The 27,384-nt window shown below is 36.1% G+C and overlaps 1 protein-coding gene across 1 annotated transcript in view; it reads right to left on the bottom strand.

Moving 5' to 3' along the window:
- Positions 1-27,384, bottom strand: part of BTBD9 (BTB domain containing 9) — a 168,057-nt gene that overhangs the window by 46,475 nt on the left and 94,198 nt on the right. Inside the window, exons 8-9 of the mRNA XM_058168009.1 lie at positions 16,285-16,474; positions 8,935-9,042 (exon numbers count right to left, since the gene is read on the bottom strand). Of these exons, the coding sequence (XP_058023992.1) occupies positions 8,935-9,042; positions 16,285-16,474 (298 nt within the window). The remainder of the gene's footprint in view (positions 1-8,934; positions 9,043-16,284; positions 16,475-27,384) is intronic.

Raw genomic sequence — 27,384 nt, 5'->3', positions numbered from 1 at the left:
CATTTTGTTTTTCCAATTAAAAACAAAAAACCTGTACACACACTGAATGGTCATCTATTTGGCAATTTCAAATTTCAATTAATAAATCCTACATATTGGTAAACATAATCAGAATGTCAAGTATAAGCTAGGTGGTATTGATCTAGCAGATGGCCCTCACTTTGTCAAGGACCTAGGTGTACTTATTTCTGAAGACCTATGCTCCAAAGTTCATTGTAACAGCGTTGCTAAAAAAGCATTAAGAGTTGTAAATTTAATTTTGTGAAGCTTTTTTTCTGGAAACATTGTATTGCTAATTAGAACTTATAAAACTCATGCTAGACCAATCTTAGTTCATCTGTTTGGAATCCCCATCGTATATCTGACATCAGTACAATCAAGCAGGTTCAGAAGTATTTTATGAGAAACGTTTTGCACTCTTCTGTACACAATAGAATTCCCTATGCTACTAGGCTCAAAATTCTGTTTGGATAACTTAAAACTGTGTTCCTCGCACTCAAACCTTGGTATTGCATACAAAATTGTACATAGTAATGCTTTATCTGTAAATGACTTTTTCTGTTTTAATCGTAATAATATGTGCATGAACAACCACTTTAAACTCAATGTAAATTATTCTAAACTTGACTGTAAAAAATATGATTTCTATAATAGAGTTGTCAAAGTCTGGAATGCTCTACCTGATCCAGTTGTCTCAGCTACAAATTTTCACAGTTTCAGTCGCAAATTGACTTCCGTGGACCTCACTTCATACTTAAGAGGTCTGTAGAGGAGGCATGCATAAGTTCATTAACGTGCCTATTGTCCCTGTCATTGTATTTTTTTTCTTTTATTCTTGTTCTCCTTTTTGTTTGACAAATTCTAATAAATAAATATACATTACAGCATGCTGATATTTAAAGCTAGAGGAAGAATATATTTATCTACAAAAGTAATGTGAATTTTTAAAAGGTGTTCTATAGAGCAGGGGTCCCCAACCTCTGGGCCGCTGTGAAATGTTTGTAACCGGGTTGTGGAAACTGCAGGCAAGCCTGCGCATACGCATCCCCACTTGCGCGAGCATGTGCATATGTACTCCATTTGTCTGAGCTGTGGGAGAGCATGCATGCTGCTTGCACAAATACAGCTGGGCTTGCATGCTTGCTGGCTGCTCCTTCAGAACCATCTCCTCTCTCCCCGCTCCCCTGCCAGTCTGGAAAGATTGGGGAACTCTGCTAAAGAGAATTATTTATTTATATTAAAACTGTAAACCAACCAATAGCCAAAATGCTCTGAGTTGTTTATAGCAAAAAGCTAAAATAAGTACTAACAATAATAATTTCTGTAAAATCAACAGTCAGAAGAGTAACAGACTTCCTAGTAAAAGGCAATTCTGTTTGCTATTTGGTAGATATACTTTTATTATTAGGGGCACGCAAATCTTTTTCTGCTCTAACATTCCATGCACAGAATATTCAGTTTTAGGTGTTGTTCATCAGCTAAGCATTTTGTTCTAGAGATGAGTGTCTTGGCTACGGAGTTGATCTGTGCTGGGTGGTGGTGTGAGAGTGCATGCAGATAGCGGTTTGTGTGTGTTTTCTTCTGGTAGATGGTGTGTCCTAGGGAGCCATTGGGTTTCTTGTAGACTAAGACATCTAGGAAGGGAAGTTGGTTGTTACCTTCTGTTTCCATGGTGAACTGTATTTTGGGGTGTAGGCTATTGAGGTGTGTGAGGAAGTTTTCAAGTTTTTCTTTCCCGTGTGGCCAGATTATGAAGGTGTCGTCTACGTATCTGAGCCAGAGTTTGGGTTTGTGATCAGATTTTTCTAGTGCTTGGGTTTCAAAGTGTTCCATGTAGAGGTTGGCAATGACAGGTGAGAGGGTGATCCCATGGGTGCGCCTTCTATTTGTTTGTATTTTTGTCCGTTATAGATGAAGTATGTGTTGGATAGGCAGTGGTTGGTCAGATCTAGTATGTGCTTGGGGGGGTTATATTTGTTTTGGATAGCTGTCAAGGCTTCTTTGATTGGCACTTGGGTGAAGAGGATATGACATCAAAGCTCACGAGTAGGTCGCTGGGCTGTAAGTTTTGTTTCTTTATGATCTCTATGAACTGGAATGAGTTTTTACATGTGAGGCGATGGATTCTGCATAGGGCTGTAGTTGTTTGGCGAGAAATTTGGCTAGGTTTTGTAGAGGTGAGCCTATGGAGCTGACTATGGGTCTGAGTGGGGTTCCTTCTTTGTGTATCTTGGGAGGCCGTAGAGCTTAGGGCATCTGGATGATTTCTCTCTGGGAATGATTCTTTGTTGGATTTCTTCGCTGATGGGGAGGCTTTTATTTTGGATCTAGTGGTTTTCTAGGTAGGTGGTGGGGTCTGTTTTAGGGGCTTGTATGCAGGGTCTTGGAGTAGGTTGGTTAATTTGGTTTGGTAGTCAGATGTGTTCATAACCACCGTGGCGTTGCCCTTGTCTGCTGGTAGGATTATTATGCTGGTATCTTTTTTCAGGTTAAGTAGTGCTGTCTGTTCCTCTTTGGGTAAGTTGCTTTTGGGTGGCTTGCTGCTGCAGAGGATGTTGGTGATTTCGAGTCTGATTTTGTTAGCGTCATCGGGGTTGATTTTGGTCAGGCTGGTTTCAACTCCGCATATAATGGTCTCAGTGGGGATGTATTTGGGAGTGACTGCAAAGTTGAATCCTTTGGAAAGGACATCGGTTTCAGCTTTGGTGAGGATCCTATCTGAGATGTTATGCACTGTTTGTTTCATGTGTTGCTGTGAGGGTGGAGGGTTTGTTTCTGGCGTTCTTGTAGTCTTGAGTTTGTTGGTGTGCGTGTCTGTCTTGAGGGTGGTCTGTGTTTGGCTCTCCAGGCAGCAAGTTGTTTGGATTTGTCCCAAAGTGCAGGGTGCATCTTGTTGCTGAGTTTGAGGTGAAGTGTGAGGAGATCTTTGTTGATTTGATCTAGGAGGAATCTTTTTGTGTGAAGTTCATTTCTGATTAAGGCCAATTCTGTTCTTTTTAGGATGCGTTTGGTGGCTGCAGAGTTGGAGTGGAATTTCAATTGGAAGCATTTGGGGATTAAATTTTCATCGCGGCAGTTTCGTAGGAATGCGAGGTCACATAAAATGGAAGCTCTTTGGACTTCTAGTTTTTCATAGGTCCTGGTCAGATGGTGGATTTCCTCCCCGTAGAGGTGCAATATTTGTTTTCTGAGGTTTTCACGGGTGTTTGTATATAGGTCTTTGGTTGTTCGGGTTTTCTCCGTGTAAAATTGGAAGTGTCTTGGCGACGTTTGAAGTCTCATTCGTCATCTTCAGGCTTCAACCGTGCTTCTGGGAGCAATGTGTGATCGCAGCTGTTTCTTCCTTTTAACTGCTAGTGGGGTTTGAACTGATTGGGTGGGAGCTTGGCTGTGCTCTGATTGGATGGGGTTTTCTGTGCTCTGATTGGCTGGGGTGTGTCCTGTGTTGGTGGGGGCTTGGTTGTGCTCAGTCTAATCTGTGCTGCAGGGGGATTTGAGCTGGTGAGCTGCACTGCTGCTGTTTGGCTTCGTGTTCGTGGTCGTGCTACATCTTCGTAGTGGGTGTCAGTCTGCTGCATGTATGGATTGGAGGGGTTTGAAGTGGCTAATGTTGCAGCTGCGGTCTGGCTTCTGGTCCTTGGTCGTGCTTCCTGATCAGTGTGGGTTTGGGTGTGCTTTCTGGGTGGATGTGTGGTGGTGACATCCTGTGTGGACCTCGTGAGTGTGGGTCTGGTGTCATTCCTCGTGTTAGGGACACGTTTGTCAATAAGGGCAGGTTTCCAAATGGCTGGTAGGCGGGAGGTATCATCTCGTTTGTTCATGCTGTGTGGGCGTTTTTCTATCTCAATGGCTTCTCTGATTATTCTGTTGTTAAAGTGTTCAGTTTTGGCGATAGTTCTGGTCTTTTTAAAGTCATCTCGTTTGTTCATGCTGTGTGGGCGTTTTTCTATCTCAATGGCTTCTCTGATTATTCTGTTGTTAAAGTGTTCAGTTTTGGCGATAGTTCTGGTCTTTTTAAAGTCAATTGCTCCCAGAAGCACGAAGCTGAAGCCTGAAGATGACGAATGAGACTTCGTCGAAACGTCGCCAAGACACTTCCAATTTTACACGGGAGAAAACCCGAACAACCAAAGACCTATATACAAACACCCGTGAAAACCTCAGAAAACACATACATACACATGCACATACAAAACATCAGGCAAAACAAAAAACTTCATTTTTTCTTATGACTTACATAATTCATAAAACAAAACAAAGTCTGGATAATACACCTGACTTTGATCATATGAAACAATTATAATGTGTCTAGATTTTGCTGAAATAGCTTTATAAAAAGTAAAAGTTCCCTCAGATTGTCTCTAGTGGCTTCATGGCTTCAGTCCTTAGAATTTTGTTTGATGGCTACTGAACAGTTTTGCCAGCACCTTCTTCTGGGATATTATTTAACTTCCCATTCTATCTTATACAATATCATATTTTATGAAAAGCCAAATAATTTTATTTTGAGGAAATGGAAATTGGTAACCCTACAATATTTCCTAAAGGGTCTTGCTGTTGGTATATTGACTGTTTTTCCTAAGATATATAAATGGGTACATCTTAATAAACTGATTCACTTTCTATTGTTAGCTGCCTATTTTATATATAAAATATTGGAAAACCATATCTTCCAGTAGATCAGGGTTATTTAAAATTATAAATAATTGCTCTGGCTAAAAAATGAATACAATAACAAAGAACTCTGGGAAACACTACAATGAAGGTCACCTTTATCCAACGGACTTATAACTTTATTAACCTTTGTGTTTTTACTAACATAATAATTTATTTGTACAAATATTTTATATTATTTTTTCTTTTCTCACCATTATTTTTGTCCCTGGTTTATTTTCTTTTCATTGCTATATATTTTTCCCCTCATTTTGTTTTTCCAATTAGAAACAAAAAACCTGTACACACACTGAATGGTCATCTATTTGGCAATTTCAAATTTCAATTAATAAATCCTACATATTGGTAAACATAATCAGAATGTCAAGTATAAGCTAGGTGGTATTGATCTAGCAGATGACCCTCACTTTGTCAAGGACCTAGGTGTACTTATTTCTGAAGACCTATGCTCCAAAGTTCATTGTAACAACGTTGCTAAAAAAGCATTAAGAGTTGTAAATTTAATTTTGTGAATCTTTTTTTCTGGAAACATTGTATTGCTAATTAGAACTTATAAAACTCATGCTAGACCAATCTTAGTTCATCTGTTTGGAATCCCCATCGTATATCTGACATCAGTACAATCAAGCAGGTTCAGAAGTATTTTATGAGAAACGTTTTGCACTCTTCTGTACACAATAGAATTCCCTATGCTACTAGGCTCAAAATTCTCTGTTTGGATAACTTAAAACTGTGTTCCTCGCACTCAAACCTTGGTATTGCATACAAAATTGTACATAGTAATGCTTTATCTGTAAATGACTTTTTCTGTTTTAATCGTAATAATATGTGCATGAACAACCACTTTAAACTCAATGTAAATTATTCTAAACTTGACTGTAAAAAATATGATTTCTATAATAGAGTTGTCAAAGTCTGGAATGCTCTACCTGATCCAGTTGTCTCAGCTACAAATTTTCACAGTTTCAGTCGCAAATTGACTTCCGTGGACCTCACTTCATACTTAAGAGGTCTGTAGAGGAGGCATGCATAAGTTCATTAACGTGCCTATTGTCCCTGTCATTGTATTTTTTTTCTTTTATTCTTGTTCTCCTTTTTGTTTGACAAATTCTAATAAATAAATATACATTACAGCATGCTGATATTTAAAGCTAGAGGAAGAATATATTTATCTACAAAAGTAATGTGAATTTTTAAAAGGTGTTCTATAGAGCAGGGGTCCCCAACCTCTGGGCCGCTGTGAAATGTTTGTAACCGGGTTGTGGAAACTGCAGGCAAGCCTGCGCATATGCATCCCCACTTGTGCGAGCATGTGCATATGTACTCCATTTGTCTGAGCTGTGGGAGAGCATGCATGCTGCTTGCACAAATACAGCTGTGCTTGCATGCTTGCTGGCTGCTCCTTCAGAACCATCTCCTCTCTCCCCGCTCCCCTGCCAGTCTGGAAAGATTGGGGAACTCTGCTAAAGAGAATTATTTATTTATATTAAAACTGTAAACCAACCAATAGCCAAAATGCTCTGAGTTGTTTATAGCAAAAAGCTAAAATAAGTACTAACAATAATAATTTCTGTAAAATCAACAGTCAGAAGAGTTACAGACTTCCTAGTAAAAGGCAATTCTGTTTGCTATTTGGTAGATATACTTTTATTATTAGGGGCACGCAAATCTTTTTCTGCTCTAACATTCCATGCACAGAATATTCAGTTTTAGGCACAGATCTGGAACATGATCATAGAATGAAATATCCACAAATTGGATAGTATTTGTCCAGTTCCCAACCTTCCCTTTAAGATTTGCTGAGAGGATGGTTGGCTCACAGTTTTAAAGGGCCCTGGATGAAGTGGATTATCTGGACCTTCACAGTCATGCTAGGGCACAGAACTGAAATGATATTGGTTGTATTATCAATGTCCTTTGGAGGACTCTGAACAGAGAAGGACTCTCTGGATTTCTCAGCGGCCTTTGACTATGGTATCCTTCTGGATTGTCTTTGGAGGTTGGGAATAGGAGGCACTATATTATGGTGGCTATCATTTGTACTCCATGGCAAGTTCCAGTCGGTGTTGGTAGGAGAGGAAAAGTTGAGTCCTAGACCCCTGCAACGTGGGGGTGCCTCAGGGCTCAAGTCTTCTGCCTCTCCTTTTTAACTGCTACATGAAACCACTAGGGGAGGTAATCCATCAGTATGGTGTTTGGTTTCATCAGTGTGCTGCTAATCATCTGTTACACACAGCAAGTAATATCCTTAAGTCTATGTTAGCCTGTTTTAAAAGGAAACTATTTTCTCACACACTTGGATAGACCTCAATGACAATGTTTTGAAACTAGGATCATGTAATAGAGGTAGATTTTAGTGTCTGCAAAACTAAAAAACCGAATACTTTAATATAGACTATAAATGTATAGAAAGGCTTGGGCAAAGTCAGTAGTCAGTCAGTCCACAGTCCTTTTCTCCCCAGTCAGACTTACAATAGTGCCACTGAAAAAACTGGATCAAATTTGCATTCAAATTTGGAGAAAAACAAAACAATTTGTTGCATTAAATCTCTCACAGATTAGATGAATTTATTAACATTTCCTATATTTTTAAACAAAGCCTAAGAAAAGAGATCCTCTCTGATAATGTTATCAACCCACTATTTTCTCTCTCAGCAGCCAAAAACTGTTTTTTTAAAGGCAGTCCTGTCACACAAAAAAAGTTGTCACTCCAGTTCTAAAGAAGTAAACAAGCAGGCATTAAAAGGATCAGGTGAATAATTTTGATTGATCTAATGTAGATAATATAATTACAATAAGAGTCAGTTTGGTGTCGTGATTAAGCCATCAGGCCACAAACTGAGACTGTGAGTCATTTTAGGCACAAAGCCAACTGAACCCTAGAAAAAGGCAATGGCAGATCACTTCTAAAAAAACCTTGCCAAGAAAGGTTTGTAGATGATCCAGCAGTCTTTCAGAACTGGACACAACTGAATGGAAGGGAAAAAAAATGCAATTTTTAAAAAAAGATTAGGAACAGTCAGAAAGTTTACAGACAACCATGAGTATGTTTGAGAATGGGCAAAGAAAATTTAAACGTTTGATTTATCAACTTCAGTGCATTGCTCATGTGTAAGATCACTTTCTGTCCTAAGAAGGTCAACATAATTTCAACCCTGATATTTTCAGACATTATGGCCTTTGGAGTTGGCAGATTTAGAATGATTTTACTGATTCGGATTATTTTTATGTTTGTTATTGTTCAGATTTATTTATTTACTTTAGTCTTCCTGTATGAAATAGGTTTAGTATCTTTCTCTATAATTTTTTAGCAGCACATATTTCTCTTATTAGAGCCAAGAAACCAAACATCAGAAATATTTGCCCTTTCAGAGAGAAGAGAACATGAATCCATGTCATTACTGTCACGCTGTGTTGAGAAAACAGAATTTTTCCAGAAGGGACTTTTTTTTAACCTGTATGCAGCATTTAAAATGACAATTACAAGGCCAATATGCATTAATTGGCTTCCATTTAAAGAAGACTGCAAGCTTCCTCTCTGAAGATAATAAATCCGCCAACATTTCCATCACCAGCATTTTGAGAATTAGTAAGAAAGGTAGAGGCCTTAAAAATAACCTGTCACTTCAGGCCCTGAGTTCTAAATAATTAATTTACAGAAAAAATACTACATTAAAATACAATTAAACCAACCAAAGGCAGCATATGCAGACCTGAAAACAAGTTTTCACATTTGACTAGACTATCAAATGCATTTCCTGACATGTATACTGAATTTCATTTTCTTCTCTTTTGTTTCTCATTATTTTCTTTGGCACTCTCACTGATCAAAGTGGTTTGCTGAAAATGGTGCTGTCTTATTTTTCCTGCTGGGACTTTGCAGGTACTCTTTATACTATAATCTAATTCCATAAACAAAGGATTAGCTCATCAATGCTGGATTAAGCAAATAGGAAGCAGCAAGGAAGGAAAATACCATAATTTAATCACACAGTAAAGAACATTAAAAAAACCCCATAGAACTAAACAGTCCTTGTTTAAATTTTTACTTTTTAAACTGGATTCACCAGAAATGTCCTTCTTTATTGTGATTCAAAGGATGAATGCTTATAGAATAACAATGAAACCTCTTTCACAAGATTTTAATTCTTAATTTTGATCTTGGCCTAAGTACAATACAATACAAAAGCTTCTATTTTATTTATTATTTACTGTATATGTTTTCTGATCCAGACATTTAGATATTTAAATGAAACTCACTTGCAAGAAATTTTTGTTCGGTCAGCCACCATGGTCCACTGCTGCTGATTTGTAGAAACTTCAATGTAATAGCTGTAGCTCCTATCATCGCAATCCCAGAGGAGTAACCTGAAGGGCAGATAAAGAACTCAAACGTCACCTCTATATGGAATTTTGTATTAGTAACTGAGTTTTTAAATTAATTGCAGAATATTTGTCATAAATAACATGTATTATTTAGCTTTAAATTTTCAAGAGCAAATTTTAAATACACAGGTAAGCCTTTCAAATACAAGTAGTCCTCAGCTTACAACCACAACTGAGCCCAACAGTTATGTTGTTAAGTGAGACATTTATTAAGTGAGTTTTCCCCCATTTTACAACTTTTCTTGCCACAACTGTTAAGTGAATCATTGCAGTTGTTTAATTGGAAATATGGTTGTTAAGTGAATCTGGCTTCCCCATTGATTTTGCTTGTCAGAAGGTTGCAAAAGGTGATCACATGACTCCGGGTCACTGCAACTGTCACAAATTTGAACCAGTTGTCAAGTATCCAAATGTAAAGCATGTGACCATGGGGATGCTGCAACTGTCATTAATGTGGAAAATGATCATAAGTCACTTTTTTCAGTGCCGTTGTAACTTTGAATGGTCACTAAATGAACTGCTGTAAGCCGAGGACTACCTGTAATAGGGATATTTTTTTGGATAATTTGGGTTTCTAAAATTATCCCACTTCAGATTTCCTAGCTCACAGTAATTCTGAAAAAAATCTTTCAACTACTGTGCGCTGAATTTATCAATTTGTTTTGTATATATGTGGATTAGTAAGAGGTGCTTTAAATGGAAGCCGGCTTGTTTCTTGACAACGTTTTTATGAAGATGGCCCTGAGATCTTCTCAGAATTCCAAATACTGTTATGTTCCCAGTCCCCAAAGGTAAATAAGTTGATAATTTTCTTCTAGGAAAGAAAGCGTGGCTAACATATCAATTGTGACACATGGGTTTTGTGACTACTGGAATATATATATGCTTCTCTAGATCTTGGAAATAATAAATAGCAATAGATGAATTTTATCAGCATTATTAACCATAGAGCTTTCATAGTTTACTCATAGATGTGCTAGAACATCTTTCCCTCAACTTCTGGAATTTCCTATTTTTTAAGTTTTTAGTACAACGATTGCTTGAATAAATTGACACTTTAATAAGCAAATATTAATTAAAACCTATGAAAAAAGATGTTGTTTGCACTGGCAGTTATAACAATCTTCTTGGACTATTTATATTTTATCTCCTCCTACCCATTAGAGTCTCCGTGTTTGTTTTCAACTGCTGAAAAAAGTATTGCTTCTACAAAATCATTTCATTCATCAATAATAGCTATTTAAATGCTTTGTTTTAATGCTGAAGGATTGTTATAAAAGTTGGTGCATTATTTTTTTTTAAGGAAAGAAACTAATTCATTTGAAAGAAAATAACTACTGATTTAGAACTGGGCTTAGTTTATAAAAATATTAAATGTGATATAAAAATAAGAAAAAGCTTCGTTCTTCAGAACTGTAAATCTTTTAATATTGATTAGGTTGATATAATGGGCAAACTAGAGTTCCAAAACCTACTGTAGAACCCTCTATAGAAACCTGGGGTGTTATTAATAAATAATTTTAAGAGCCAAAATAAAAGAACTCGGAAAAAAGAGACTTTTAGTTCTCATTAATGCCGAGTTTCTGCAAATTAAAAATTCAGAGCTGATTCCATTAAAATTCCCCAAAGCAGTATTCCACATTTGGTTAGAATAAACATCCAGCTATCTTAAGTTCTGCTTTCTCACTCGCTGGCTTTTTGTTTAGCACAAATGTCTTTTGGTTGCTCTAAGCAAAACTGTAGCTAACTTGCTTATTAAAAAATCTGTCAATTTAAGGACAGAATCTTGAATGTGTGTTGAGCTTATAAACATAGTTGTAAATCAATGCAGAAGTTTTAATTATGGGATAAATCTTTTGAAGAATTACAAGTATTGAAACAAAAACATGTAAAAAGGGAAATAATCTAATTAGATTTTCCAGTGAAATCATTTTTTATAACTGGGGACTCTGCAGTTTTCTTGATTCAAATTGTCAGTGTAACAGGAATTATACAAAAAATCAATTATTTTGAATTGAACATCAGTAGATAATACAATTTTGCTGCTTAATACCTTAACTAAAAACCAACTTAGCAGGGGACAGTCTCAGAACAAGAAGATTATGCATATATGGAACATTTATGTAAAGAGCAGAATGGTTGATCATGACAGAATATTTATCCAGTGTTAACAAAATGATAGATAATGTATGCAGTGCTTTAAGCTATTTTAGTTTCTTGGAAGTATGCCAATTGGGTAAGACTATAAATATTCAGTCAGGTAAAAAATGCAATTTATTCCTAAATGTCATGATGAGTATAAAGTGTCTTGTAACAGGTTAAAAATTACTGATTTATTATAGCCTAAATTTTTGTGAAGAAAAAGGAGAAGAGATGTTTTCCTCAGTTAGCAGGTGTGTACATGCATGGGTTAAGCTCAGAGAGCAATAAAAGATGCCATACATGGTTAACAATGAGTAATTTGTAAAACATAAATAGATAAAATGAATAAAATACAATGCAAAACCTAAACTCAGTAACAATTCAATTAAATGTTAAATAGAGGCTGAATAAATATATTAACTTTTCACAAGCGCAAAAATTAAATGAACACCTGCATCTTTCAAAGGAATGTTGTGGTATATTAAACTATTTTTCTACAAATTTCTGAATGATGTTATTCCTTCATTAAGATTAATGTGCATAATACTATCTACTTATTATGTTGAGCATCAACCGTTTTTTTTGATGGAAAGATGGAACGTAGAGCTAATAAATGAAAAAGGTACAACAGCTTTTGCCATGCTAAATAATTTAGATCTTCAGATTCTCTTTGTATAGCTTTTATTTTTTCTTTCTTGCAAAATAGACTAACATGACTATTCATCTGACTCTTTATATTTAAAAAATGTTATTTCATTAAGAAGCAAAAACACTACATAATTCCACCATCTTTGATAGCTCACAATAATTTAACATACATTATTTGCCCTTTCAATCTATCACTACAGGTATATATCTCCAAGATAACTGTGTATTCTCCAATATATACTGTTGTATCCAGTGGCTAATTTTTTAAAAACTTCAAAGGAAAGCAATCTATAAAGAGCTTGAAAAAGCAAAGTTATAATGTGATTGATAGGCTAAGGTCAAAAGAAAATAAAAGCGAGGCAGAAGGATGTATTTCCACATATATTCGGAAATTTTCCCTATGATACAATGAACTGGTTTTTGTTATCAGCACAGCTCACTTTCATCAATATCTAGACTATTAAACATTTGCAATTGTAACAGCAACTTTGTTCACATTTTATTAATTAAAATAAATAACAATGACTAATAAAAATGGGATAACATCCACTCACATTTTAGAAAGCCTCTCTGAGCCTATTCCTTTAAGGGAAAACATGTTAAAAAAAGTCAAGCACAAGAGCTATACCTTAAAAATGAGAGTAGTCATAAAATTAATTTTCCTTGGTTAATAATCCCAGTTCTATACTATGGCTTATTGAGCATAATATTTCTATCCCATCCTAAAATATATATGTGATTGACCGAGAGTGTATTTGTGCATGACTGTTTGTATTATTGATATTTTTCATCAGTGAAATTTGGCAATTCTATCCCTTTCTAATATTCTGCTAGACTCAATTTACCTTCTGATTGCATTTAAAAGTGTTACACATGTCAGAGGTCCTGCTTTTAATAGTTTGCTTTTGGACCACTAGTCCTGCAGGTTTGTCTGTTTCCGGAACAAAATTTTTTATTTCTGTTGAATGTTGCCTAATTATTCTGAAGAGGCAAGTTGAGATGCTGAGAAAATACCCTTCAATAATGTTTCTTGAATACTTAAGCACATAAATCTTTTCAATAATTTTGCTTTAAGATAAATTATATACTTTGAAAACTGCCTTTTCTTTTGCCTTTGTGAATAATGATAAAAATCCCTAGGGTTCTTTGTATCAAAGATAAAAATGCAACATTTTAATCTCCCACTGAAATTCTTTCTGAAATTGTATGTGCTAATTGTGCTTTAGTAAAGTGTGCCAGACTTCACACCAGGCCTAGCAATAAATCTTGACTGTCCAAATGTTTTATTTTGCAATCAAGACATTGCTTATACCGTAGCAGTGGTTCACAAGCATGACAATGCTAGGTAAGTTGTTTTATTGCAGACAGGACACAAACCATATATGTGCAGAAATCAAGCTTTATATATTTTTCCTCCAGAATTTGAATTCAAGATTTATTTGTGTGAAATTCTGTGAATTTAATTTCAACACCAGTGTTTCACCAGTGTGTGAAATTAAGCCTTGAGATTAGGAGATGAGCTTCTTAGTCTTTACAGAAAAATTTTGTCTAGCTGGAAGATCACTAGTCCATGCTTTATTAACTTCATACTTTATGCCACCAGAGGTTGTCTCCTCCCCTCCCCTTTCCTTTCATCAGATGCTTCTTCCCCTTCCTCTATCTGATCATGGATGAATGGAGAGCATATTGCTCTTTTAGTTTCTTCTTCTTTGGCTGAAGCTAATGAACTCTCTTTCCTTTCGGGGCATTCTGCCTCTCTCTCTGTCTAAAGAGGTAAAGTCAGAGAAATGGAGGGATATCTCTTCTGTTGTATTTCTTTGTCATGATTTTCTCTTCCATTCTAGGAGTGTCCATCTCACTGTCACTGGTAGTTGTTCAAATGTCTCCTCCTTCAATGTCCTTTTCCCACTCGATGACAGAAATGTTGGCAGGTGATGAATTCTGAGTGTTCAGTCCACCAGGTGATTTAGGCTTCTGAGGGCACTAAAAATGGAACTGCCAAAATAGATAAGAGGAACGTACATCATCTGCTACTTCCCATGAATATTCTGTATCTGGGTACCCTTTCTGATGAATCAGATATTCCAATTTGCCTTTTCTGTATTGACAATCCAAAATATATTCCACTTCAAACTGTTCCTCTTCTTCAAGTTGGAGAGAAATGGTGGAACAGAATTGCATAAGGAGGTATAATTAGGAAGGGGTAGTAGAAAATGGAATTTGCTTTCAGTGTGGCAGGAAGCTATAGATAAAAGGCTACAGGGCTGATTTGTGTAGTTATGGAGACTGGTTCAATAAAGTTGGCTTCCAGATTTGTAGGCAGTTTTTTGAAGGGAAGAACTCTGATAGAAAGCCATATGTGGCCTCCAACAGCAGCAGGAAAGAGGAGTTTTCTAGTAATAGAAAGCACAACAAATGTAGAAGTCTGTCATGATCCAGCTGTTTCAGAAAATACTAACAATTCTTGGAAAAAATAGGAGGCTTCTGAACTGTGGACAACTGTGAAACATTTGGCAGCTGGTTTAGATGGTTCCTGTAGGTGACCTGAAATGGTGGCATCTGAATAACAGTATGACTATATTATCAAAAGCAATTTAAGTTTTAATTAAAAGATCTGGCCAACTGTCTTGTCAGTTTACACACAAAAGGTATTATTTTAAAGTAGCATTTGTTCTTCACGTAACTGCATACAAGGGGCAGGGAACAGATGAATTGTTACATCTTAAAGGTAAAATACAGTTTGCAAAAATGAGTTATAAATTGTATATTCCTATTAGAGACATGATTAGATAAATTGTGGTTTTCAAAAATGTTCTTTAATAGATGAATTGTTTTAGAAGGGATCCTACAACAAGAGGAGCCTTTTAGCCCCAAAAGCTGGGTATTCAGAGCAGCAGAAGGACTTCAGGCATCAATAGAGATCAGCACAGGGCTATAAAATAACTAACATTCTGCCTTACATGAAATACAATATCCCCCTACTTGCTCTGTGAACTAGAAATGTAAATTAAATTAAGAAAAGAACTGTCTCCATCCAATCTGATGCTGTAAATGATCCACATTTCTGTTTGTAGATGATCCAAATTCCTGAGATCAGTTCAGACCTTGATAGTATATTCCACTCCTTGGAAAAGATCTCAGTTTATAGATTTGTTGGTACAATCAAGAATCCATTGTTTTCTCAGTGATTATGAATCATCCAGTTGTTGAGGCTATAAAACAGCCCCAATCCACAATATTTCCACTATCATGTTTCACAACTAGGTTAAGACTGTTTTGTTAGAATGCAGTATTTTGTTTTCAGCAAATACATTATTTATCATTAATGCATAAATGACATTACTGGCACTTGAAAAGGTCTATCTAGTGCAGTAAGAAAAACAGATCTGGCACCATTTCCAGGAGCTGAGAGACACAGCAAATCTGGGATCACTGAAGGTCAATGTGGTCAGCACAATGACCACTGTTACAAAAAAAAAGTGTGGCAAATCATCTGAAGGATGCTATCTTTATGAATATATTTTCAGTGTCAAGCATTTCAGTGTCAAAAATTATTTTGTCCTTCATTTATGTAAGTGCCTCTCGTATCTTCACCATTCTAATATCAAACTATAAGAACCAAAATCAAAGAAAGTATAATTCCTTGCATTGTATTTTATCATAAGGATTTTTTTTCTTTATGCCTCTCTATCGCAAGAATACTATTGCGGTACTAAAGAATACTAAAACGGTAAATCCGTTTTGTTTTTTTTAAGGATTATAATAATTTAGACATAGAGATAAATCCTAAATTCTTTTTTAGAATTGAATATTTTGCAGTAGTCTCCAAATCTTTATCATACATCTTTAAGAAACTTTCCCTTTTCCTTCTCAAAGACTTCTAAGCAATGCACATATCTGGCTTTGGTCTTATTCCACAAATAGTGTTATCCTCCTCCAACCTGCCCCCATACCAAAACTAAAAAAGAAAAAAATACAATTAGAAGGGAGGTAGCAGTTGGTCAGAAATTATATACTGAGCTTCATAGATATCCAGGAAGTTTATTCTACAGTTTTTTTCTCATTTAACACATTAACTTTTCATTTTGTTCACACTGACTCATAGATAAATTTGAGGAGATAAATAAATATTTCATCAGCTCAAGGCTATGCAGATGTAAAAATCACACAGCAATATAAAATAACAGAAATTGGAGGCATTCTGATTCTGATGCTATTCTCAGCACAAAATAAATTGACTGCCCTCAAGTTATGTCACTATTTTCATATCAAATGTGTCTATATGCATATAAAGACTGGTTTGCTTTCCAACTTTGATTTTGTATGTTAAGAACATTATCAGTGAATGAAAATATGAACTTTTCACAGCAGCTATCAGGAGGCATGCATTCTCATTACTGAACTATTTTTACATGAAAAAGGAAATTTTCTTACTGAATTGATCCAATCATGTAAGGCTGCGCCAGCTGTACAACAATAGCACCACTGCCTAGCTGATGGCATGTATACCCGGAATCCCAGTCATAATTCTTTGTGTCTCCATTCAACAAAGCATTGCGGCTACGGCTCACGCCCTCAATCACGCTGGCGCAATCTGCAACTGTTGCAACATTCTCAGTGGGAACTGAAAATTAAAATACAAAAAAAAAAAAAATCAAAGGAAGGCACAGGCAACTCAGTTCCATCAGTTTCTCTATCTGGGGAAGAATAAAAACGTTGCTAACACACAGGAAAACATGGATACATTTCAGAGGCAAGATTAAAAATGAATGAGCAATGAGTGAATTGTATCAGTGAAGGCCAGAAATCTTTTAACTTCAAACTAGTTATACAACAAAACATTCAGCAAACAAACATTTAGACATATTGTAACAATCACTGTGATTAGCAAATTTGAATTATGCATTTAAAATCCATAATCAAAAATTGTTTCGAAGAAGTAGATGAGGCTAAATAGGCTATCAAGGAGAGAAATAAAGAGACAAATAACGATCACACCAGACAGGTAATAGACATAGCCACAATGTAAGAGTGTTAAGCAGTCCTTCTTCTGTTACTTTCCAAGCATCTAAAGTATCATTACATTTCTATTGACTCTAAACATGCATTGTACAGATAAAAACGTATATGTCCTATTTGTGCAGTTTTTAGTAACACAATTCAAGATCAGAAGATGCAGCATAACTAATCATCCATTAACTCATTTTTCTCACATTTTCAATTGATATTATATACCTTAAGTTTTTATTTTTATTTTTATTCACTTTGTCTTATATATTTGCATATATAAGACCAAGTGAGGAACGTACCAATATTTTCTCCTATTTTGCTCACAACAACAACCCTGTGAGGTCAGTTGGCGAAGAGTGATTGGGGGATGCCTAAGATGGCCTAGCACCTGTCTCCTGGGCTCTAGACTGGCATCTTAACTACTACTCCAAACAACTTTTACATTAAGAAGATTTCACTGATAAATGAATTTAATCAATCAAACTTGATGAGGGGTGTTTTGATTCTAAGGTGTTCCTAAAACTTGCTTTTGTTGTTTAATTAGTCTTTTGTCTATATGAAAACAAACTATATTTATTAAAAATGATATTTTCGACCATTTATGTCCACAATGTTTCTTAATACATGGCAAGGAAAAACTTGCTTATACAATAGGATATTAGAGATTAATCAAATAATTTCAGCACACAGAAGGTATCTTGCTGTTTCAGTTCCCAAGAGAGGATTGCCACTCCCCATTTTGAATGTTCATTATTGTCTTTCATATCCATCTGATAAATGTATGAAAAACACCATCTGGAAGGGATGTCATTCCGTGAAGCATTTCAGGTTTTTTGGTTCCCTTGGCTTTTCCCTATGGTATTTCTGTTTCAATCTGTGTCACTTTGTTTATAAAAATGCACTACCAGAAACAATACTGTCTTGCTTCTGAGGGGTTTTTTTTGTCCTTCAACTAAATATTATATATAACAGGTTATAAGATGGAAAGATATGAATTATATCTTATTATATATTGTTTTGGCAGAACATATTTCTTCACAAATTGAATGTACCACTAGAATGGGAAACAATCCATATTAACGTAAGGAAACAAAATGTTTGTTTTAATGTTTTTAAAATTGTTTCATAATTTTATAATTGTAAGTTGCCCAGAGTCACTTTGTTGAGTTGGGCGGTTATAGAAATTGAATACATAAATAAATAAAAATTTAAAATAATAAAAATAGGTAGATAAATTTCATGTTATTCTTTCTGGCCCGTATCAGGCAACACGTATCCAACACAGTAATATTTAAAAATAATGTTATTTCCAAGACAGGACCTTAAAATTGTGTGTGTGTGTGTGTGTGTGTGTGTGTGTGTATAGAAATATATATAGAGAGAGGCGCAGAAGAGATTAAGAAGTAGTAGCAAAATTACACAGAAGAACTATACAAGAATGAGCTTAACATCCCTGATAACCACGATAGAGTGGTCACTGACCTTGAGCCAGACATCCTAGAATGTGAAGTCAAATGGGCCTTAGGAAATCTGAGCAACAACAAAGCTAGTGGAGGTGACAATATTCCAGCTGAGCTATTCAAAATCTTAAAAGACGATGCAGTAAAATACTACACTCAATTTGTCAGCAAATTTGGAAAACTCAGCAGTGGCCACAGGACTGGAAAAGGTCAGTTACATTCCAATTCCAAAGAAAGGCAATGTCAAAGAATGTTCAAACTATCGCACCGCTGCACTCATTTCACATGCTAGTAAGGTTATGCTTAAAATCCTACAAGCTAGGCTCCAGCAGTATGTGGATCGAGAACTACCACAAGTACAGGCAGGATTTCGAACAGGTAGAGAAACTAGAGATCAAATTGCCAACATATGCTGGATCATGGAGAAAGCTAGGGAGTTCCAGAAAAACATCTACTTCTGCTTCGTTGACTATGCTAAAGCCTTTGATTTTGTGGATCACAACAAATTGTGGCAAGTTCTTAAAGAGATGGGAGTACCAGACTCTTATTTGTCTCTTGAGAAACCTGTATGAGGGTCAAGAAGCAACAGTAAGAACTGGACACGGAACCACTGATTGGTTCAAAATTGGGAAAGGAGTTCTGTAAGGCTGTATACTATCGCCCTGCCTATTTAACTTATATGCTGAGCACATCATAAGAAAGGCGGGGCTGGATGAATCAAAAGTTGGAATTAAGATTGCCGGGAGAAATATCAACAACCTCAGATATGCAGATGATACCACTCTAATGGCAGAAAGTGAAGAGGAACTAAAAAGCCTCTTGATGCAGGTGAAGGAGGAGAGTGTAAAAGTTGGCTTGAAACTCAACATTAAGAAAACTAATCATGGCATCCGGCTCTCTCAATTCCTGACAAATAAATGGGGAAGAAATGGAGGTAGTGACAGATTTTATTTTCCTGGGCTCCAAGATCACCGCAGATGGGGACTGCAGCCAAGAAATTAAAAGATGCTTGCTCCTGGGGAAGAAAGCTATGGCAAATCTAGACAGCGTACTAAAAAGCAGAGGCATCACCTGCCAACAAAAGTGCGTATAGTCAAGGCTATGGTTTTCCCAATTGCAATGTATGGCTGTGAAAGAAAGGCTAAGAAAGGCTAAGAAAGGCTAAGCGCCAAAGAATTGAGACCTTTGAACTCTGGTGCTGGAGAAGACTTCTGTGAGTCCCTTGCAAGGCAATCAAACAAGTTAGTCCTAGAGGAGATCAACCCTAACTGCTCTTTAGAAGGCCAGATCCTGAAAATGAAATTGAAATACTTTGGCCACCTAATGAGAAGGAAGTACTCGCTGGAGAAGAGCCTAATGCTGGAAAAGATTGAGGGCAAAAGAAGAACGGGACGACAGAGAATGAGGTGGCTGAATGGAGTCACTGAAGCAGTAGACATGAGCTTAAATCAGTGCTTCTCAATTATTTTCTGTCATGCCCCCCTAGGAAGAAGAAAACATTTTTCGCACCCCCCCGCGCGACTGTAAATAGACATAAACACGGGGCTTAGCTTGTTATGACAGTGTTTGCTGAGGTCAAACGCGCCCCCCTTTACGGAGCCTCGCGCCCCCCCTGGGGGGCGCGCCCCACTATTTGAGAAGCACTGGCTTAAATGGACTCCAGAAGATGGTAGAGGATAAGAAGGCCTGGGGGAATGTTGTCCATGCGGTCGCGATGGGTCGGACATGACTTCGCAACTAACAACAACAATATACACACACACACACACATTATATGTATGTATGTATGTATGGGTGTGTGTATGTGTAAATATATTATAACTAAAATATAAATAAATATGTATATATATTATATACACACACACATATAAATATACATATATATCTTCAGTAATACCTAATGAGAAATTAGCAAAAGGGAAAAAAATCACACATATATCTTTTGTTCTTTTCTAATTTGACAATCGTTTTTTAAAAAGTCAAAATATTATTTACTGAAATATTTTTTGCATTAATTGGATTTTCTTCGACTAAAATTTCTTATATTTATTTCCATTACAGTAAGAAAATACTAATCAAAGCACACATTTTAGATAATGGCTGAACCATAAATTCCATGAGCTATCGAATACTATCTCTTGTTCTGCGCACATTCTGAATCTTCTATGCTTTACATGTGAACAGAAAAGCACAGGGTTTCCCCACAATGTCTGACAATTTTATGATGATAAAAGTCTAAGCTGTTAACCCACAATTTCTATTTTAGGTTTATTTCTGTATATGACAAAACAATTGACATTCTTTTGTTATATAATTAAAGACTAAAAATAATTACTGTATTAACCTTTAGCACATTCTTTTATATGGAATTTGCAGAAATCGGAAATTGAAGAAATATTGATAACTGCTAAGTCAGAGGCAATTCAATACTAGTGGTTGTAATTGGATAGAAGAATAAATGGAAAAAAGTAGAGATAATCACTCTTAAGAACTGACAGAAGAAGACCACTAATCACCGAGATAATGAAATCGTTACAATGGAGAAGACATCATTATTAAATTGATACAGCATTCTAACATGAGCTAACATGGGATTGACTATCTAATACAAGATAATGGAAAAGAAAGCTGATATGGCACACCAATTCAGACTGCTGCTAAAGCTTCCCTCTTCTGAGCTCAATTTAGTTGTTAAGTAAAGTGGAGGATTTTAGAAGCATAGGAAAAAATGATTTGGTAAATGCAACAATATAGGATAGGTTAACTGAATTTTACTAAGATGGTTTCATAGCCAATAATACATATGTCATGCAACATCAATGCAGATTCTACACATGAAATCAGTATGATTGGAATCAAACAGATTGCATAATACAAAACAAAAGGAGAAGTGCAATCCACTTACTATTTTCAAGTGCATGAAGAGATTTTAGGCTCTTAGGATTAAATACATGGATTAAAGTTTAAAAAGAGTAGGTGTAGTAGTAAAGTACAAGTAGTCTTTCAGTTACAACAGTTCATTTATTGACCATTCAAAGTTACAATGAACTGAAAAAAGCGACTTATGACTGTTTTTCACAGTTATGACCTTTGCAGCATCCCTATGGTCATGTTGTGCCTCGCCCGCCCCCCTCTCCGCAGCCGGGCCCCTCTCATCTCCTGTTATCTCAGCCAGAGACGGATAATGAAGACGAACGGCCTGGCATGCCTCCAGCCCAGTCCTGGCACCATGCCCAGACAAACTGAGCAAATAAACCCCTCCCCCACAGCATGTGAACATGAGGAGCAGGAAGCCAGTCACGAGCTGGAATTGCCGGCAGCTGGAGGGTGGAGAGATCCATGCTTCTGGAGAATGGAGAGGCAACGTCAGCAAAAGGAAGGGAAGGGAAGGCCTGGATAAGTGCTGAGTCATGGAACCACACCCCATGGCCTATATAAAGGATCTGCTTTCTGGCATTCTTTGAGTCAGGCAAAGTCTAATTTGGATTGCTGAAGTCACATCTTGGACTTAGATTAGAGCAGGGGTTTCCAACCAGGCATGCGAGACAATATTACAGGCCTCCCGAAAACTTGGGTTTAGAAGTTTCAAAATTATAGTGTATATGCATAATTATATGCATATAATTATTTACTTTTGTAATGGATGCGAATATATCAGAAGCGTTCTAGGGGTGCAGGGTATAGAAAAGGTTGGGAACCCCTGGATTAGAAGAATCATGGGAAAACTTACAGCTAAGGCAGGGATATTCAAGAATAATTATGGAAGAAAACAGTGGCAAATGAAGTTCAAGACAGAAGGAAAGACTACATATAATCCCTTTACAAATAGGATTATACATGTAGAGAAACACTGAAAAGTAGAAGTACAAGAGGTAATAAATCAGCAAATAAATCAAATGTGAAAGTATCAGACACAGATGAAACATCCACCATTAAAAACATCCACCATTATTGCTTGACATAGTGTAAGCCGCCCTGAGTCTTCGGAGAAGGGCGGGATATAAATGCAAAAAAAAAAAAAAGTTGTAGGAGATGCTATTTAAGTATTATCAGCTCTTTGACAGCAAACATGGAAGAAGACTGTGTAATCCAGAATTTGGAAAAGATTACTGTATCTGGATGCAACAGAATGTGTCAGTAACAAACTCACTGCACCAATCTCTTATGTAAGAAAAAAAAATGCAATCACGGACTGGAGAGACCTTTAAAAGGAGAAAACAGAACTGAATGGCAACAGTTTCATATAGAGAAGATATTAAATTGCTCAAAGAATGTCTCACTAAGTGAAAGATAAAGCCAAGTTTTATACCACCAAGGTAATGCTACTAAGAAATTGATTTGACTTTTTCCTTTCGTTGGACATTTAAATTATTTCTATAATAACCACAACTGAACAAGAGAGAAACCAGCATTTATTCATTTTCTCCTTTTCCCAACATTTTAAACCATTTCTCCCAGGCACAAAAAGTTACGCAAATGAAGCCTTAGTGATTCATAAGTGCTAGAAAACTTTCTCTAGAGGATGTCCAAGGACATTCCATTTTTTATATCCACTGTTTGGTCAGCAACCATTATTCATTCTTCCGTCTCTCAAAGTATTATGGAACTAGCATAAAGAAGAGGTTATAATTTGGGCACCTGAAAAGATAGATTTTTTTCAGTTGTGCTTGTAATCATATAAACTAAAGTTTGCCTTCTAAACTAACTAAACAATATCTAACAAATGATAAACGGTATTTTTAACACTGTATCAAATATTTTACGTGATAAAGAGTTATTCAATTATTTAAAGTTAACAAGTTCCTATTTTTTTCCTAAAGCAAACTGAGTGTAGAGTTTAAACAAAATAGAATGAAATTATTTGCCAATTTGTGGGGAAGTTTCTAACCACTATCTGTAGGCCACACATGTTTTATTGTGCTATGACTACAGGAAACGACCGCACCAGAGATTTCCAGCATTTTGAAAGTAAACATTGCTATATAGAGTACAGAAATAGTAAAAAATTATTAGCCAAATAAAATATGTATATATGTTTTTTAAGATGAGGATTTGTTTACACCAACATCATTCACTACAGTATTCCGCTCCATAGCTTTTTTATTGTAAAACATCCTTGCTCCTACTATATACATTTATAGTTGTCTATACATTGCTTCATATATTATAAGCATGCAACTTTTCTCCTTCCTTGCAGGTTTGTGCAGTGCTTTGGGTAAAATTGTCCAAAGCTATTTCACCAGTCAAGATGTGAACGTAGCCCGTGTCTGCAACTGTGTTGTTGTCGTTGTTGTTGTTTTGGGGGGGATGCATAGCTTCCCTCAAAAATTTAGTTTTGGATCTAAGATGAAGCACTGCTTAGTATTATTTCTTTGTCTTTCTTACCATTGGTCTTATACAAGAAACTGTATTATTACAGTTATACTGTTGTACAATATAACTGCTGTTGAGGGTTGCTGTTGTTTTTTAATCAAAAACTTTATCTCTGCTATAGTCTGGAATCTAAATCCAATTTCCATGCCCAGATTCCTTTGTTTTTTTTATTTGTTCAATTTGTTGTTTTCTGAAATGGAGAGATGTAACGTATTCCTTTTTCCTCCCCACCTTTTGTTTTGTATTCTGTTTTCATCAGAAACCCCTAGGTACCTAGCTAGTCAGTTCAGATATTTTCCTAGCACTTCTTCATGCCTATGTATCTGGTAAATGTTGTTATTCTTCAGCATGTCATAGATATTCAGAATACAAAACATAAATATATTAAGAAAGTAATTTTCTTTTCTGGATAAAATAATGTTTTTCTATAACTTTTATTATCTTTGTATACAAAAAAATAAACCTGTACATTTTTTGAACTTTAGATCTTCTCTGAGCAAATAATCTTATTCATTTGTTCTTTTAAGCAATTTACATAGCTGTCCATCTCACAGCAGTCACTTTGGATGGTACATAAAATGCTACAACCACAATCAAATCGTAATAAACCCAGATAGTAGAATACCAACAACAACAATAAATAGACCAGTGGCAATTCTATATTCTATATAAATTCTATACAAATGGCAATAGAAATGTTGAAAATGGAAAACCAAACAAAAAGGAAACAATTCAGTTTGTAAATATTGATGGGAAACTCAATATGACTATAACAAAAATGCTGCATGAAGATGAATGTAGCAAAAATCAAATAGCAAATAATGTAGCAAAGACGTAATAATAATAGCAGAAAGGGTTAAAATCAAGTCAAAGGGATTAAAAACTGGGTATCTCTTGGAAATGATTGATTGCATGGCTTTAGGCTCAAAACTCTAACTAGTTACAGTAGTGGCCAAAATTGTGGAAACCTTTTGGGAAAAGTGTATTTTCTAAACCTAGCTAATAACACCACTTTTTTTTGGAGTCGTATCATAAGGTTATGTATCAATGGAAAGATAATTTAATTAAGAATGCAATGCAATAACTTTTATGAAGGATTTTCTATTAGAATAGCAGTTACAGTATAAAGAAGAACAGTAAAACACATAGAAAAAAACGAGATATACAAAAATTATCACCTCAGTTAATACTTAGTTGGGTAATCTTTTTTTTTTATTGAAAAAGTTTTTTAAAAAAATTTACCCCCCTTTCCCCCCCTCCATCCCCTCCCTCCAAAACCACACTCCTTCCTCCCCCCACCGACTTCCCAGAGCAAACACAAGGTATAGTTCAACAAACATACGCTAAATTTTCCTTAACACAAATTATAGTCCTCCCCTTCTTCTCAAATCCTAATTTCCTCCATACAAATCAGAGATAAATACATCCTAATCATTCAAAGGCAATCTGATATCTCTTAATCTGATATCTATTTTGCGTATATTCAATCCATTTTTTCCATTCAGTTAGATATTTTTCTTGTGTAATGTCTTTAATGTTATTAAATTTAGAATCAGCTTGGGGGGGGGTAAGGGGAAGGGGAACTGGGGGGGATGAGGGTAGAGGATGGAGTGATGGTTAATGTACAGGGATTATTGAAGATATATAAATATAATTAATGTAGGGTCGGGTCTGCCCAGCTACCATTTTAGAATGGTGGGGAGGGAGAAAGGAGGAGAGAGTAGGAGGTAGGAAAGAGGAGAAGAGGGGGAGAAGAGGGAGAAGAGGAAGGAAGAGGGGTAGAAGAGGGAGAAGGAAGGTGTAGGGCGGAGGGAGGAGAGGATGTAGATAAGAGAAGGGGAGGAAGGTCTGGAAAGTAGAAGGTAGAAGAGGGAAGATAGTTAAAAGGAGGGGTGGTGACTGGGCAAGCCCGACTAATTGTATATGACTGTACATTAGATGAGTTGTTGGATATGAATGTAAAAATAAAACTTTTTTATATATAAAAAAAATTAGAATCAGCTTAGTCTCAATTACTGTACAGTCCGTAATAATTCTCAGTAAAAAAAATTGTGGTAGGGTAATCTTTAGCATGAATTACGGCCTTACAGTTGTCTTCCCATGGATTGAACCAAGTCTTTTAGTTCTGCAGCTGTTATAATGTGAAACCAAGATTGAATGATTGCTTCTATTAACTGCGTTTTATTGTTGGGTCACTTCTGTCTAACAAGTTTCTTTAGTCGGCTCCATAGATTTTCAGTTGGGTTAAGGTCTGAGCTATTCCCAGGCCATTCCACCAGTGGAATATGATTATTTTGAAACTCCCCCAAAAAAGTGGTGTTATTAGCCATCAAACCTCAAAAATACATTTTTCCCAAAAGGTTTCCACAATTTTGGCCACTACTGTACATCCAATGATAGCTAAAAGCTTAATGAAGTATTGCATAAAGCAGGCACCAGCAATTGGTTAATAATTGACAAAATATATCTGATTTTTAAAAAAGCTAGCAAAGGGACAACACTAGGAAACTATAGGCCAGGGGTACCTTTTTATACCTATTGCCCACTTTTGTATCTCCGTTAGTAGTAAAATTTTCTAACCGCCCACTGGTTCCACAGTAATGGTGATTTATAAAGTAGGTTTGGGGGGGCGCTGCTTGTCTGTTACAGCTGGGTGGTGTGGGGGGAGATGCACGAGCTATTCTGGGATGAGGCTCTTTTGTTTGCAATTGCACTATAGCGCCATTTAGTTTCACTTACGTAACGTGAACTAAACTTATGCACGGATGATACAAATAGTATATTTTCAGAAATTTAAATTGTCACGAGGAATTTTATGAAAACCTAATGAAAATGTTTTTAAATAATGCTATGAAAATTTTTTAAAAAGTCAATTCAATTAAAAAAAAAGGAAAGTGCTTCAGTATCAGACAAAACCTCCACCATGAAAGCTGGAATGCCCACTAGTGGGCAGTAGGACCAGGTTGACTACCACTGCTATAGGCCAATAACATACTTATATACAACGTTTTAATATATTCTTGTTATTTCAAAACATGTTGCTGCTTATCCAAGTAGCTTCTTCAGAGCAATCTAGCAGGGGGACTCCATATATATTCCTACTACTCTTTCAGAGTGGTTTCATTTCTCACCTAATCTGAATAGTCTTCTTAGGTAAGTAGGCAGAGAGTTGTTGGGATGTAAATGTTCCAATTCCTAAATTTAGAACAGGGAAAATGGACCGTTTGAAAGAGGAGTGAAGGAATCTATTTATGCCAAACTGGAAAATCCTTCCCTCAATAGAGGTAGAGGCCATGGTCCCCCCTTGTTCATGCTGTTCTTTTATCAGTCTTCAGGAAGATTAAGACCATTTCACAAGTTCACCAGGAAGGCCACACTTAACAACCCACTTACAGGAAAGGATTTAGGATTTGGAACATTTACATTTCAACAACTCTCTGCCTACTCACCTAACAAGCCTATTCAGATTAGGTCAGAAATGAAACCACCTTGGAGGACATATATGGAATCCTCCAAACCAATTTGTTCAGCCTGAAGAAGTGATTTGGATAAGCAGCAAAACATTTTGAACCATTAAGTCCAGTTGCCATGACTCAATTTCCAGACAACCCTAGCTGGATGACTGAGAATCTTCATTGACAATGTTTAAATACTCACAGGCATTATAGCAGACAACATCCAAGTTTCTTTA

Source organism: Ahaetulla prasina, chromosome 1 (assembly GCF_028640845.1).
Source record: "Ahaetulla prasina isolate Xishuangbanna chromosome 1, ASM2864084v1, whole genome shotgun sequence".
NCBI classification, from domain to species: domain Eukaryota; kingdom Metazoa; phylum Chordata; class Lepidosauria; order Squamata; family Colubridae; genus Ahaetulla; species Ahaetulla prasina.
The sequence above is the reverse complement of the archived record's forward strand: the minus strand, read 5'-3'. Positions and strand labels throughout refer to the sequence as shown.